Source organism: Bos javanicus, chromosome 10 (genome assembly GCF_032452875.1).
Source record: "Bos javanicus breed banteng chromosome 10, ARS-OSU_banteng_1.0, whole genome shotgun sequence".
In the NCBI taxonomy this organism is placed as follows: domain Eukaryota; kingdom Metazoa; phylum Chordata; class Mammalia; order Artiodactyla; family Bovidae; genus Bos; species Bos javanicus.
The window spans coordinates 23,527,840-23,543,994 of record NC_083877.1 but is presented as its reverse complement, the minus strand read 5'-3'; the positions used below and the strand labels follow the sequence as shown (position 1 = coordinate 23,543,994).

The window sequence follows — 16,155 nt, the reverse complement described above, 5'->3', positions numbered from 1 at the left end:
CAAAGGTCTGTAATATCAAAGCTATGGTTTTTCCAGCTGTCATGTGTGGTGTGAGAATTGGACCATAAATAAGGCTGAATGCTGAAGAATTGATGCCCTTGAATTGTGGTGCTGGAGAAAGCGCTTGAGAGTCCCTTGGACTGCAAGGAGGACAAACCAGTCAGTCCTAATAGAATCAACCGTGCGTATTCACTGGAAGGACTGATGCTGAAGCTGAAGCTCCAATACTTTGGCCACCTGATGCAAAGAACTGACTCATTGGAAAAACTCTGATGCTGGGAAAGATTGAGGGCAGGAGGAGAAAGGTACAGCAGAGGATGAGGTAGTTAGATAGCATCACTGACACAATGCACATGAATTAGAGCAACTTTGGGACATATTGAAGTACAGTGTAGCCTCAGGTGCTGCAGTCCATGGGGTCACAAAGTTTGGACATGACTTAGTGACTGAACAACAACAAAAATGTGTTTAAAACCTGTAGATACCAATTTTTGTAGGAGAACATTATAGCATTATGTCACAGAAAGATCTGGCATACTTATCTTGAATTTATTTTACAAAGAGAAAAATAATGAGCCACTAACAAGTGAGACTGAAAATTTTGGACCAATGACATAGAAAATGTGACATCAGGACAACTCCAGGACACATGGTCTAATAAATGCAATTCTATATGTGGAGGGGACAGGACTGAATATCCTGATCTCCCTCAAAGTCTAATAAATAAGACTCAATTTCAAAAGAATATTTTATTCCTGTATAATTTCATTCAAAATTTAAAACTGAATAGATGCTGAAAGTCAGATGAACTGATTTTTTTTGTCATTTCATGGTGAAGTAATTTTATTTATTGAAAAACCTAAATAGAGTCACAAAACTCAATACAAAGACAGTGATATATTAATGATTTTGAATAAAATTTCCATTCGCCAAGAAGCCTAAGATCTGCAAGTTTTTTTAAAAGAGTTATTACCTTCTGGATGGAGAAAAGTAAGAATAGTCTAAATGAACGACCTGTTAGTAGATTACAGAAAGTTTCATAGGCTATAGTAAATTATATCTTAAACAGGATGGCAAAACTATTTTGCTGAAAAATTATCAATGGCCATCAACTTGTCTAATATTCAGCTCTCCTCTGCTCAAATTTTAATGCTGATTGCTTTTTTCATGCCTTCTTTCAGGATCTGCCTAATTTAATGACCAGGGAAAGACAAGCAGACAAAGTAAAGGTTTGTGGTGAGCCAGACTTTTTCCCATGCATGCACAGACCACGTGGTCTATGAACATGACAGCCCCCACTTCCTGTTGAGGGGAGTCACACAGGTACCGGGTAGTATGTATATGTGCTGCAAGGCACTCAAGGACACTGAACTCTCAGCTTGAGGCAGAATTAAGCACATTTGCGCAGGGAAATCCATGCCTCATGCCGCTTTCCAGTCCGCTTTGGGTGTTCCTGGCCTTCACCTTCTCTGGTAGGGATGCTTCCAAACATGGGTGGGAGTGTTCAGGGTGAAAGGCCTGCACACAGGCGCGTGGAGCTTCACAGGGACTTGGGGAGGAAAGGAGGACTGGAGAAAAGCAGACATCTATGATTTCAATTTTTTGCCTTTGGATCCTAAATAACTCCTACACTATTTTATTCATTGCCCCATCTTTGTTTTCTGATTTTTTTTTCCCCCACAGGATCTGGTGTGGCCCAGAAAGTTACTCAAGACCAGTCAGATGTATCCAGCCATGTGGGGCAGTCAGTCACCCTGAACTGTCGGTATGAAACAAGTTGGAGCACTTACTACCTTTACTGGTACAAGCAACTTCCCAGTGGACAGATGACTTACGTTATTCGTCAGGGTTCAGAAGTGACAAATGCAAGGAAAGACCGCTACTCTGTAAACTTTAAGAAAGCAGATAAATTCATCAGCCTCACCATTTCAGCCTTAAAACTGGAAGACTCTGCAAAGTACTTCTGTGCTCTCAGTGACTCACAGTGCTTGAAGTAATAGGAAAAGCTGTACAAAAACCCCAGAGCTTAGTAAGAGAAAGCCCCTCTGCTGCAAGACCCCAGCTGAAATGCACACCCACAGACCCCAGACAAGAAATGATAGTCCTGTGGTTATTTAAGTTGTGGTCTGGATCAGAAGATTTAGTTCCAGTTAAAGGCACCTTCTACGTTATTTGGAAACAGGTGTCCAGAGTAATTTTCTACTAATATATTCTCCACTTGAATTTTTGACTTTAAATCAACTGTACAGAACATGTGTAAAGTTGTTTAAATTTGAAAACGTGCCCCATTATATTTTAAACTGGCAGTTTTACTTCATCACAAAACTGGGTCTAGTTGTGTGGAATCACCATCAAAACTATTTCCTTAATCGTTTCCTCTTAGACTTTGTGTCAGGGCACAATCAGAAAAGCAGAACCATGGGTGATGTAGAATAAGAGATTAGTTCTCAGGATTAGAACTCAGGCAATGGCTAGAGCTGGTGGACGAGTCTGTACAAAGTTGTTATCTTCATATCTGGTGTTGAGCCTGAATTCACTTTAAGTCAGCTTAGAGTATCATTGATGCTTTTAAACTGTGGTGTTGGATAAGACTCTTGAGAGTCCCTTGGGCTGCAAGGAGATTCAACCAGTCCATCCTAAAGGAAATCAGTCCTGAATATTCATTGGAAGGCCTGATGCTGAAGCTGAAATTCCAATACTTTGGCCACATGGGGCGAAGAACTGACTCATTGGAAAAGACCCTGAAACTGGGAAAGATTGAAGGTGGAAGGAGAAGGGGACGAAAGAGGATGAGATGGTTGGATGGCATCACTGACTCAATGGACCTGAGTTTGAGTAAGCTCTGTGAGTTGGTGATGGACAGGGAAGCCTTCTGTGCTGCAGTCCATGGGGTCACAAAGAGTCGGACATAACTGAGCAACTGAACTGAACAAAACTGAACTGAAGGCAACATTTGTAAAGGAAAGTCTGATGGGGACAAAAGTGTGGACAAACCGTGACAGACAAAGTCACACTTGAACTATGAGGACAACTGGAACCCACAGACTTGTCTGTCCCTCACCTCCTTCAGTCTCACAATACTGGGTGACCTTGAAGAGAAGTGGGTGTCATTTGCCATCATGCTACACACATACTTGGCCCAAGACAAAGAAAATGAGGAGGACATCTCACGGGAAGTGGAGGAGTTATGAGTCAACAATAAGATGAGCTAGTTCAGCAGTAGCAATTTGTAGAAAAAGCATTTGCCAAAATCCAATAGTCAACCATAGTGGAAACTCTAAGAAACACAGGAATAATGGAGAAGTTCCTCAACAGTTCTTAGCATGTTTACTGGTAAAAGACTATACTTTTCCCTAAGGAAGGGAACAAAGGGAGAATATCTACTTTAATCACTCTGCTTCAGCAAGTGCTGGACGTTGTAGCCAGTGCAGTAAAGCAAATAAATATATAAACAATCTTTTAAGCCAGAAAGGCAGTCAAATCACCACTATTTACTATCTATGTAGAAAATCCCAAATATGCCCTCCAAAACTCCTACAACCACTAAGTGGGTTCAGAAGGTCTCAGGATATATAAGGTAAACACATAAAATAAAATGCATTTTTATATACTATCAGTAAACATGTGGATACCTAAATTAAAAATATAATACTATTTACAATGGCTCAAGAAAGACCCTAAATCCTTAGGCATAAATCTAAGAAAACATGTACAGAACTTATACACAGAAAGCTACAAAACAATGCTACTTCCAAAAAACAAAAATTGCCAATTATTCTAGCTATAATCCTAGAAAGACCAACTTTCCCTGGTGGAGCTGCATAGGCACTTTTAGAGAAAAAAAAATTGATGGCACATGTATTATGACCTCTTTTTGGACTTGATTCTGTTTATTGACTTCTTTATTTTATCCTCATATCAACAGACCATTCTATCTTAATTACTGGGGCTTCATACACACTTTGAAATCTGGAAATGCAAGTCATGTTTTCTTTGTCTTATTCAAGGCTTATTCTAGGTCTTTGCACTTCCATATAAGTTATAGAATAGCTTCTACTACAAGAGATTGAGGTAATTTGATTGGGATTGTGTTGAATTTATAAATTCATTTAGGACAATTGACATCTTAACATATGGAGTCTTTAGATCCATAACCTCTTTATTTATGTCCTCTCTAATTTCTTTCATTAATTTAGGTCCTCTCTAATTTCTTTTGTTAATGTTAAGATTTTTCTAGAGGACTTGCATTGTTGCTGTTGTTTAGTCTCTGTCCTGTCCAACTCTTCACGACCCCATGGACTGTAGCCTGCCAGGCTCCTCTGTCCGTGGGATTTCCCAGGCAAGAACACTGGAGTCAGTTGGCCCTCCCTTCTCTAGGGGATCTTCCCAATGCAGGGGTATTTTCTACATGTACAAACGTATGATGTGTAAATAAAAATAGTCCACCTGGTTGGCAGGCAGACTCTCTACCACTGAGCCACCTGGGAAGCAGGGCTACTTATAACAATTTTATCTTTTATTTCATATAGCTTTTTTACTTTAATTGACCTAAATGCCCAGCATCAAATCCAGAGCTAGGACTAATTGGGTTAAGAAAAATGTGGATACAGGGAATTAATTATGCCCTGAAATAGCCAGAACAGAGCTAGGATACCTGTCAATATGAGAACAGATTTAGTTCAACAGCCAAACAGATGGTACCAACCTCTTGTTTGGGGTTTTGAAAACACTATTTCATTGAGCAGCCTTAGGAAATGGTCTTTCCTGACATTAGTGTCTGTAGGTGGCAAGGACTGGTTACCACTGAGTAGCAGGCCATGATTTATGTTAGTTACCCCAGACCTCAGAAGTGAGGACATTTGTCATCTCCTATGTGATTTTTATCTGTCAAATCAAAACTATTCTAGAGTTATTGGAGAGGAATCAAGAAGAGGTCTTGCATACCTTATATTAAATTAGTTCCCAAGCATTTGATAAATGACATTTTAATTGCATTTTCTAATGCTTTTGCTAGCCTGGAGAATCCCAGGGATGGGGGAGTCTGGTGGGCTGCTGTCTATGGGGTCGCACAGAGTCAGACACGAATAAAGTGACTTAGCAGTAGCAGTAGAAATAAAATTGATTTTTGTGTTTGGTGACTGTATCAATGTACTAACAGGTTCTAGCTCTTAAACAGCTTGTTTAGAGGTACTTTGTATTTTCTACATGTATAAACTTATGATCTGTAAATTAAAATAGTTCTGCTTGTCCTTTTCAAACTTAATATATCTTATTTCCTTCCCTGGTTTGATCCGAGGCCCTCCATTAGGACAGTGAATAGAAGTAGTGAATAGAAGTACCTGTCTTGTTTGTGATCCTGTAGGGAGTAATACTGACTTTGATATTTTCATTGATACCCTTTATTAGATTTGGGAATTTTTCTTTTATTTTTGGATTGTTGGGAATATTCATCATGCAGAGACGTTAGCCTTTCATCAAATTCTCTTGATTTTTTAAAAGTAAATAAAGTACACTATTTCGGTTTTCATCAAGCAAAGAAAGATCACTTTACCTCATATGGTCAAGATATAATCTTCTAAAATTAAGAATTCTGAAAAGAGCCAATAGGCTAAAAAACTTATTTTTAGATTCTTCATATTTTGGTTTCCATTTTTTTAGTTTTTGTTATTATTTAAAATGCCACTTTGAAATGTTTCGTACAGCCTTCTAAAAAAATAAAGTCAAAGAACCCAAGAAACAAAAACGTTTGTTTTTTTTCTACCTTTTGCTAATATAGTAAAATAATATATTCCTACATAGCTCAAATGAATTCATTTTTAGTTGTTCCTATATTTTCAATAGTAGTGGGTGTTGACTTGTGTGTGTGTGATCTGCCACATAACAGACTACCAAAGAATATTTATGAATATTTGTTAAATATTTATATGGGAATAATATTTATTCCCATATCATTGGTTTAATTTTCCTCTATCCTAGACTTGTGATGTTTGTTATCTGTTCTTGAATTTTGTCCACAAATATAACCCTCTATTTATCCTGTTGGAGTCTTTTGTTTAACTTGACTTCTATAGTATTGAAATATTGCTTTTGGAATAATTTCAAGAGTTGTTCAGCATAACTTCTTTCACTAAGTTCATGAATAACAACTCATCTATTCATTCAGAAAACAGATAACTCTTGAGTGCTTTAAGTGTACCAACCTCTCTTTATAAACATTGAATAAACTTTAAATATGGGAAGATAAAAGACAAAAGGAAAACTACAAAGAAGCCAACAACTGAGGATGTGTGACAAAAAAGGAGCCAGAAATAATGAAAACAATTTGTGGAGTGGTTTAAAACTAAGAAAACACAGATGAAAACAGAGGTCATACAACTAAGATGTGTGTATCTCAGTCGTGTCCAGCTCTGGGGACACCATGGACTGCAGACCACCAGACTCTTCTGTGCATGGATTTACCCAGGCAGGATACTGGAGTGGGTTCAGTTCAGCACAGTTCAGTCGCTCAGTCATGTCTGGCTCTTTGCAACTCCATGAACTGTAGCATGCCAGGCCTCCCTGTCCATCACCAACCACCAGAGTCCACCCAAACCCATGTCCATGGAGTTGGTGATGCCATCCAACCATCTCATCCTCAGTTGTCCCCTTCTCCTCCTGCCCTCAATCTTTCCCAGCATCAGGGGCATTTCAAATGAGTCAGCTCTTCGCATCAGGTGGCCAAAGTATTGGAGTTTCAGCTTCAACATCATTTATTCCAATGAACACTCAGGACTGATCTCCTTTAGAATGGACTGGTTGGATCTCCTTGCAGTCCAAGGGACTCTCAAGAGTCTTCTCCAACACCACAGTTCAAAAGCATCAATTCTTTGGCGCTCAGCCTTCTTTATAGTCCAACTCTCACATCCATACATGACCACTGAAAAAACCATAGCCTTGACTAGATGGAACTTTGTTGGCAAAGTAATATTTCTGCTTTTTAATATGCTGTCTAGACTGGTCATAACTTTTCTTCCAAGTAGTAAGCGTCTTTTAATTTCATGGCTGCAGTCACCATCTGCAGTGATTTTGGAGCCCAGAAAAATAAAGTCTGACACTGTTTCCACTGTTTCCCCATTTATTTGCCATGAAGTGATGGGACCAGATGCCATGATCTTAGTTTTCTGAACGTTGAACTTTAAGCCAACTTTTTCATTCTCCTTTTTCACTTTCATCAAGAGGCTCTTTACTTTACTTTCTTCCATAAGAGTGGTGTCATCTGCATATGTGAGGTTGTTGATATTTCTCCTGGAAATCTTGATTCCAGCTTGTGCTTCTTCCAGCCCAGTGTTTCTCATGATGTACTCTGCATATAAGTTAAATAAGCAGGGTGACAATATACAGCCTTGATGTACTCCTTTTCCATTTGGAACCAGTCTGTTGCTCCATGTTCAGTTCTAACTGTTGCTTCCTGAGCTGCATACAGGTTTCTCAAGAGGCAGGTCAGGTGGTCTGGTATTCCCATCTCTTGAAGAATTTTCCACAGTTTATTGTGATTCACGCAACCAAAGGCTCTGGCATAGTCAATAAAGCAGAAATAGATGTTTTTCTGGAACTCTCTTGCTATTTTGATGACCTAAATCAAATCCCTTATGACTATACAGTGGAAGTGAGAAATAGATTTAAGGGACTAGATCTGTTAGATAGAGTGCCTGATGAACTATGGATGGAGGTTTGTTACATTGTACAGGAAACAGGGATCAAGACCATCTCCAAGAAAAAGAAATGCAAAAAAGCAACATGGCTGTCTAAGGAGGCCTTACAAATAGCTGTGAAAAGAAGAGAGGTGAAAGGCACAGGAGAAAAGGAAAGATATACCCAAATGAATGCAGAGTTCCAAAGAATAGCAAGGAGAGATAAGAAAGCCTTCCTCAGTGATCAGTGCAAAGAAATAGAGGAAAACAACAGAATGGGAAAGACTAGAGATCTCTTCCAGAGAAGGCAATGGCACCCCACTCCAGTACTCTTGCCTGGAAAATCCCATGGACGGAGGAGCCTGGTGGGCTGCAGTCCATGGGGTCGCTGAGAGTCGGAGACGAGTGAGCGACTTCACTTTCACTTTTCACTTTCATGCATTGGAGAAGGAAATGGCAACCCACTCCAGTGTTCTTGCCTGGAGAATCCCAGGGGCGGTGGAGCCTTGTGGGCTGCTGTCTATGGGGTTGCACAGAGTCAGACACGACTGAAGCGACTTAGCAGCAGTAGCAGCAGCAGAGATCTCTTCAAGAAAATTAGAGATACCAAGGGAACATTTCATGCAAAGATGGGCACAACAAAGGAAAGAAATGTATGGACCTAACAGAAGCAGAAGATATTAAGAAGAGGAGGCAAGAATACACAGAAGAACTGTATAAAAAAGGTCTTAACGACCAGGATAATCACGAAGGTGTGATCACTCACGCTCACCTAGAGCCAGACATCCTGGAATGTGAAGTCAAGTAGGCATTAGAAAGCATTACTACGAACAAAGCTAGTGGAAGTGATGGAATTCCTGTTGAGCTATTTCAAATCCTGAAAGATGATGCTGTGAAAGTGCTGCACTCAATATGCCAGCAAATTTGGAAAACTCAGCAGTGGCCACAGGACTGGAAAAGGTCAGTTTTCATTCCAATCCCAAAGAAAAGCAATGCAAAGAATGCTCAAACTACCACACAACTGCACTCATCTCACATGTTAGTAAAGTAATGCTCAAAATTCTCCAAGCCAGGTTTCAGCAATACCTGAACCATAAACTTCCAGATGTTCAAGCTGGTTTTAGAAAAGGCAGAGGAACCAGCGATCAAATTGCCAACATCCACTGGATCGTCGAAAATACTGGAGTGGGTAGCCAATTCCTTTTCAGGAAGCTAGCCTGATCCAGAGATCAAATTCCCATTGCCTACACTGCAGATAGATTCTTTACCGACTGAGATACCAGGGATATTCACCTTTCTTTTTTTTTTTTTTCCCTAGGATATTTTAATGATTTATTTTTTTTAATTTTTTTTAACTTTACAATATTGTATTGGTTTTGCCATATATCAACATGAATCTGCCACAGGTATACATGTGTTCCCCATCCTGAACCTTCCTCCCTCCTCCCTCCCTGTACCATCCCTCTGGGTCGTCCCAGTGTACCAGCCCCAAGCATCCAGTATCGTGCATCGAACCTGGACTGGAGACTTGTTTCGTATATGATATTATACATGTTTCAGTGCCTTTCTCCAAAATCATCCCACCTTATCCCTCTCCCACAGAGTCAAAAGACTGTTCTATACATCAGTGTCTCTTTTGCTGTCTCATATACAGGGTTATTGTTATCATCTTTCTAAATTCCATATATATGTGTTAGTATACTGTATTGGTGTTTTTCTTTCTGGCTTACTTCACTCTGTATAATAGGTTCCAGTTTCATCCACCTCATTAGAACTGATTCAAATGTATTCTTTTTAATGGCTGAGTAATACTCCATTGTGTATATGTACCACAGCTTTCTTTATCCATTCATCTGCTGATGGACATCTAGGTTGCTTCCATGTCCTGGCTATTATAAACAGTGCTGTGATGAACATTGGGGTACACATGTGTCTCTTTCAATTCTGGTTTCCTCAGTGTGTATGCCCAGCAGTGGGATTGCTGGGTCGTATGGCAGTTCTATTTCCAGTTTTTTAAGGAATCTCCACGCTGTTCTCCACAGTGGCTCTACTAGTTTGCATTCCCACCAACAGTGTAAGTGGGTTCCCTTTTCTCCACACCCTCTCCAGCATTTATTGCTTGTAGACTTTTGGATCACAGCCATTCTGACTGGCGTAAAATGATACCTCATTGTGGTTTTGATTTGCATTTCTCTGATAATGAGTGATGTTGAGCATCTTTTCTTGTGTTTGTTAGCCATCTGTATGTTTTCTTTGGAGAAATGTCTATTTAGTTCTTTGGACTATTTTTTGATTGGGTCGTTTATTTTTCTGGAATTGAGCTGTAGGAGGTGCTTGGGATATTCACCTTTCAATCTGAGAAACATTTCAAAAGGTTGACATCCTGTGGGAGTTTAGCTCTGTAGTTCATTTATTCAGTCAGTAGAGGGGGCTGCATCATTTGGAAACAGCGGTCTTTTCTGGCTGTCAAGGAAAGAAGTTTATGTTTTCCATTGATGTTCCACAGAAAAGTGAAAAAAAAAAAAAGATTTTCATCATCTTTAGACAACTTGATTTTATAATCCTTTGTTTAGTGCATGTGGTAGCCTAAATCTTTTCCATGTACCTCCCTAAACATTGCTTTCCCATTTCCCACCCCTGGTTAACTCTTCCCTTCCCTATTCCTTACGCTCTTTTCTCTTCACTCCTCTTTTTCTGTCAGGATCATCCACCTCCACCCTTCTCCACCTCAGAGAGTTTGCTTTCCCTTCTGTCTTTTCTCTCTGTCTCAGCATCTTTGGTGCAGAGCACCTACAAACATGGGCATAGAGGACATAAGGATTAAGGACCATTGTTCAAGGAAGATGAGGAGAATACCATCTGTGTCATCAGTTACTATATCAAGAACAGATGTATTGAGAAATGTGTGCCTAGATGGAGACAGATGCATGATTCCAAGGACCTTTTCAGGATGCTGAGATCCAATGTCCGAGCTGAAGATGTTTAGTTTTCTATCCCAATGTTATTAATATTTCCTGTCCCTCAGAGCAATCACAGCCTACTTTGAAATCTCACATACATTTGCTAGAACATGGATGGGAATTTTTATCTCTTTACAATGCACAGCTCAGTACAGTTTTCTGGGATCAAACAATGTTTTCCACAAGCTTCATGGAACATTAGAAAATGTATTTGAAGAAGAAAAGAAAGAGCAATGGTTCTGGATAGGCACACCATCATGATCAGTGTTCCTTTTCCAGAGCCAGACTTTAAACTTCACAGAGGATGGCAGCACACACCCTGTGAGTTGGGGATGTTTCGCCTTCTTTGGAGGACATTACTAAAATAGGGCAGGAAGACCCAGACAAGGAACTGCTTGATCATTGGCTAACAGATCCTGGCAACAACACACTGCAACAGATACCTGCACTGGTTCTAAGTCTATAACAGCAGCAGTTGTTTCTGTTCTCTGGAAACAAGCCTAGGAGCAGACACAAGTGTGAGCTCTGAGCCCACAATCCTGATTTGTCCTTGAAATATGAGGCTGGTGAATGGAGTAACTGTTTTTCTGACCTTGGGTAAGTGTTTTGTGTCTACAAGGGATGACTTTGAGGCCAAGGAACCGTAAGGGTCATTTGCTCTCTACTCCTCTCCCTGTGTTTTATTCAGCATTATAGCAATGGAAGTGAGAACAGATCTATGCATTTGCTAAGGAGTACAAACTTCTACATGACAGGTTAATTCATAGCCATGATGCAGAAAAGACCTTAGCAGTAAGCAGGTTGGAAGAACTCTCTGGGGTTATTGAGCCAAGGACCCCGGGATAAAGCCTATAGAGTTCTCAGATTCTTGCCGTGTGTCTTTGGTCCCTATAAAATAAGCACCAATAATATTTCTTAGGACATAGATAAAAACACTGGAGTAGGGGGTAGGTCCAGACAGTTTGGGGAGTGTTGTGCCCTTGATCCACAGAATTATACTGATTTGTTGTCAGGGGATAATTTTATTTTCTTGACCCTTTAGGGACTGTGATTGATGCTAAGACCACCCAGCCCAGCTCCATGGATTGTGCTGAAGGAGAGGATGTAAACCTGCCTTGTAACCACTCTACCGTTGGTGGAAAGGACTATATACATTGGTATCGGCAAAATCCCAATCAGAGTCCACAGTATGTCATTCATGGCTTACGAGGCACAGTGAACAGCAGCACGGCCTCTCTGACCACAGCTTCAGACAGAAAGTCCAGCACCTTGGTTCTGCCCCAGGTCACTCTGAGAGACACCGCTGTGTACTACTGCGTCCTGAGAGAGGCACAGTGGGACAGACGGGGCTGCACCTGTGCAATATCTCTGGTGGGAAGAAGGGGGGACACAGTGGGGGAGCAGTCACGAGAGCAAATCTAGAGTCATCTAGAAGGAGAGTCAGAAGAGCAGTAAGAGATGAGGAAAATGAAGGGAAAGGAAAGGGAAGAAGATGCATAAAGAAAATAAGAGAAAAAGGACAAGGAATAAGCACCTAGTTTACTGATCAATCTGAGAAGAATTTTGAGGCATGTCAGAATCATAATTTTAACATAGCAATAAAGTAAGAGGTATTAATAATATTTATGGCTCCTCCTCATGTCAGTCAAATGTTGGTTTCAGTGTGCTAGTCCCAACATAAGAAGTGGGAAACATACAAATAATTCTCCTTGTACCAAAGGCTTCTCTCATTTGGCTCCAAGGCCAAGTCTAGACTCTGATGTGTTACAGTTGTTCTGATTACCAGAAACAAATTGCTCTCTCTGAGAAAGATCTGAAATGTTATTGTTGCTAGTCTAGAACATTCATATTTCCCATGAAGAAGTTTTTGAAAGAAACAAAAATTAAGTGAATAATAATTTTTCACTTTCTAGGCAGGTCTGGAAACCCTGCCTTTGTAAGGCATTTTCATCAATTTGATAATCCCTAAGCAGCACATGGGGGTTCCCCCGTGGCTTAGCAGTAAAGACTCCACCTGCAATGCAGGAGCTGCAAGAGACCCAGGTTCAATTCTTGGTTCAGGAAGATCCCCTGGAGGAGGGGATGGCAACCCATTCCAGTATTCTTCCCTGGAGAATTCCAAGGACAGGGGAGCCTGGCAGACTACAGTCTTTAGAGTTGCAAAGAATCGGACACGATGAAGCGACTTAGCATGCAGGCATGCAAGCAGCATGTGGGGCTTACCCCGGTGGCTCAGTGGTAAAGAATCTGCCTGCCAGTGCAAGGGACACAGGTTCGGTCCCTGGTTGGAGAACTAAGATCGCACATGCCTTGGAGCAGCTAGGCCTACGTGCTGCTACTACTGAACCATTCTTGAACTGTCCATCTGAACGTTAGTGTCTGCAGATCACTTTACTTTCACTGCAGTGAAAATATACAGGTCTTCATCTTCCATCCCTTTTACCCCCAAATCTACTGACAGAGAATCGATATTATTTACAGAGTCTGAGATAAGAGCACAAACTAAAATTGTCTTCATATGGTTTCAAAAGCACTTATTTTTCTCTAAAATAGCCTACTAAAATTAAAAAGCATAATACAAAACTAGTAATCAACAGTTTAAAAATGTGTTTACAATAGAAATTTAAAAAATAACTTATTCACTTTCACTTTAATAAAAATAAAACTATTACAATTCAATTTTCAATGTCCACCTGGTGGTTAAGATAACTAATATTGCTCTCAATGCAGGCTGAGTCTAAAATAAATATATATAACTTTTAATGTTATCAGTACCATTTTTATAGCATCCATATATATGCACTAATATATAATTTTTTTTCTCTTTCTGACTTACGTCACTCTGTTTAACAGGCTCTAGGCTTATCCACCTCACTAGAACTGTCTCAAATGCTTTTTTTTTTTATGGCTGAGAAATATTCCATTGTATATAAGTGTGGCAAATTCTTTATCTGTTCATCTGTTGATGGACCCTATTTGTGGGGCAAAAATAGAGACACAGACATAGAGAACAGACTTTGGACACAGTAGGGGAGGGAGAGAGTGGGAAAAATTAAGAGAGTGGCATTGAAATATATGCTTTACCATATGTAAAAGAGATAGCAAGTGGGAAGTTGCTGTATGATGCAGGGAGCTCAACACGGAGCTCCGTGACAACCTAGAGGAATGGGGGGAAGACTCAAAAGGAGGGGACATATGTATACTTCTGGCTGATTCACATCATTGTATGGCAAAAGCCAACACAATATTGTAAAGCAATTATCCTCCAATTAGAAATAAATTAATTTTAAAAAATAAATTTTAAAAATAATACTGTTTAATACAGCAAAGTGTTCCAGCCAATAGAAGCAACTTCTGATCATGCCGATTCATGAGCAGCCTTCAGAACCACAAGTAAGTGCATAAGAGAAGCAAAAGCTTCATCCTCAGCACTTGTGAGAAACAGTATTTCATTAAGGAAGAATCTACTGCATCCATGCCATGTGAGAGAAGGATGGGGCTATATAATTAAGTTTTGCTTTCTTTCCCCTAAAATTCTCCCAAATTCCTAATCAGGGTCTGCCTTCTCCAAAATGTTCTCAGAAAGTATCCCTTAAGTCATAAAATAATGACCTATTTCCTTCTCTCACTATACCCCTGCCCGCACATTCTGAGTTGGCTGCGGTGGGAGGGTGGGGCGTCCTGTCAGTGTCACCTGAGCAGGATTTGTTGGGTGAGCTGATTGGCTGCAGGAGCAGGAACGACTTATGACACTCACTCCCTCAGGGTTTAGTTAAGTATCTTGCAGTGAAAATGTCCCAACAAGAAGAGGAAGCATCATGAAGGGGCTAGCAGGCACTGTGCTGGGGCTTCTGTTTGCCCAGGTTTGCTGTGAGTTGGGGCTGCCCCACAGGGGATCTGAAGGAATGAGGCGCTGCTCTATTGTTGAGGGAGGGAGAGGAGCTGAGAAGTCCTGCAGACTTTTTATCCTTCTCATCATCTATGGGGATGGGGAGGGCACTTTCAGGGTTTAGTAGGAGTTACAGTGACCCTCACCAGTGACTTTCTCTTTCCTCATCAGGTGTGCGAGGAGTGGATGTGGAGCAGAGTCCCCCAGCCCTGAGTCTCCAGGAGGGAGCCAGCTACACGCTTCAGTGTAATTTTTCCACTTCCTCACAGAGTGTGAATTGGTATCTTCAGAACCCGGGGGCCGCATCATCCACCTGTTTTACATTTCTTCAGGGACAAAGCAGGACGGAAGATTAAATGCCACGACAGTTCCTAAAGAAGGCCGCAGCTCACTGCACATTTCCTCTTCGCAGACCACAGACTCAGGCACTTACTTCTGTGCTGTGCAGCACAGTGCTCCCCAGGCACCTGCAGCCTGTACACAAACCCTCCGTGGGCTCAGCCCCTCCTCCAGCCACAGTCACACTGTGAGGCCACCACAGGGCATCTGCAATGCTTAATGTTACTCACCTTTATCAGTACAGTTTTAACCACAGACACCTTTTGGCCCTACAGATTATGGACTTTGGTCTTTATCTTTCCTTCTCAACATGTATCTCCTTCTGCACTAGAAACTTCTAACTGGGAACTAGCAGAGTAGTTGATAAGAGGATAGAATTAAAATAAATATTTGACCACAGCTTCCCAGTGGTAAAGAATTTGCCAACCAATGGAGGAGATGTAGAAGACATGGGTTTGATCCCAGGGTTGGCAAGATCCTCTGGAGGAGGAAATGGTAACCCATTCCAGTATTCTTGGGAAACACTGGGAAATCTCATGGACAGAGGAGCCTGGCGGGCTCCAGTGCATGGGGTCTCAAAGAGTCGGACTTACTGAGTGACTAAGTACACACGGTGAACTCAAAAATGTTAAAAAGTGAAAGGAATTAAATGAAATCACTCCAATAAAGATATTATCCAGTTTGTGAGAGGGTGGGGCCTACTGAAAGACTTAAAGCAGATATGAACTTAGAGTTCTAGCTGGCTGAGAAGAGTAGAAGAGGAACTTGAGTTGCCACTGAGCACTGATGCCAGAAACGATGGACAAAACACGGGGCATCATTTTTGCTTCTGTGGCTTCAACTAGGCTGTGAGTTGTGGAGGAGAAAGCCTAGGATATCTCATCAATTAGGTGGACCAAGAAAACTGGATTACAAACAAGCTCATGCAGACAGAAACTCCAAGAAAGAAATAGATGTCTGTGGAACTAACTACTTTTTAATCTCTTTAAGTAGGGGTGAGTGGACAACAGCAGGAAAAAAGTGATCAAGAGCAGGTGAAACAGAGCCCTCAGTCTTTGACAGTCCAAGAAGGAGAGATTTCCATTCTGAACTGTGGTTATGAAAGGGTGTGTTTGACTATCTCCTGTGGCACTGGCAATATCCTGCTAAAGGACCTGCATTCTTGATAGCCATATGTTCAGTTATGAATGAAATGGAAGATGGAGGTTCACAGTTTCCCTCAATAAGAGTGCCAAACAGCTCTCATTGCACATCGCAACTTCCCAGCCTGGAGACTCAGCCACCTACATCTGTGCAG

At 40.9% G+C, this 16,155-nt stretch overlaps 1 pseudogene and 2 gene segments (V, D, J or C); all 3 read left to right on the top strand.

The window, feature by feature from the left end:
- Positions 1-1,159: 1,159 nt before the first annotated feature.
- LOC133255900 (T cell receptor delta variable 1-like) lies at positions 1,160-2,621 on the top strand. The segment is given in 2 exon segments: positions 1,160-1,472; positions 1,684-2,621. Coding segments are annotated over 2 exon segments (363 nt in total).
- An 8,422-nt stretch (positions 2,622-11,043) lies between these two features.
- LOC133255142 (T cell receptor alpha variable 26-1-like) lies at positions 11,044-12,052 on the top strand. The segment is given in 2 exon segments: positions 11,044-11,227; positions 11,673-12,052. Coding segments are annotated over 2 exon segments (420 nt in total).
- A 2,068-nt stretch (positions 12,053-14,120) lies between these two features.
- Positions 14,121-15,078, top strand: LOC133255139 (T cell receptor alpha variable 22-like; annotated as a pseudogene).
- The last annotated feature ends 1,077 nt before the right edge of the window (positions 15,079-16,155 follow it).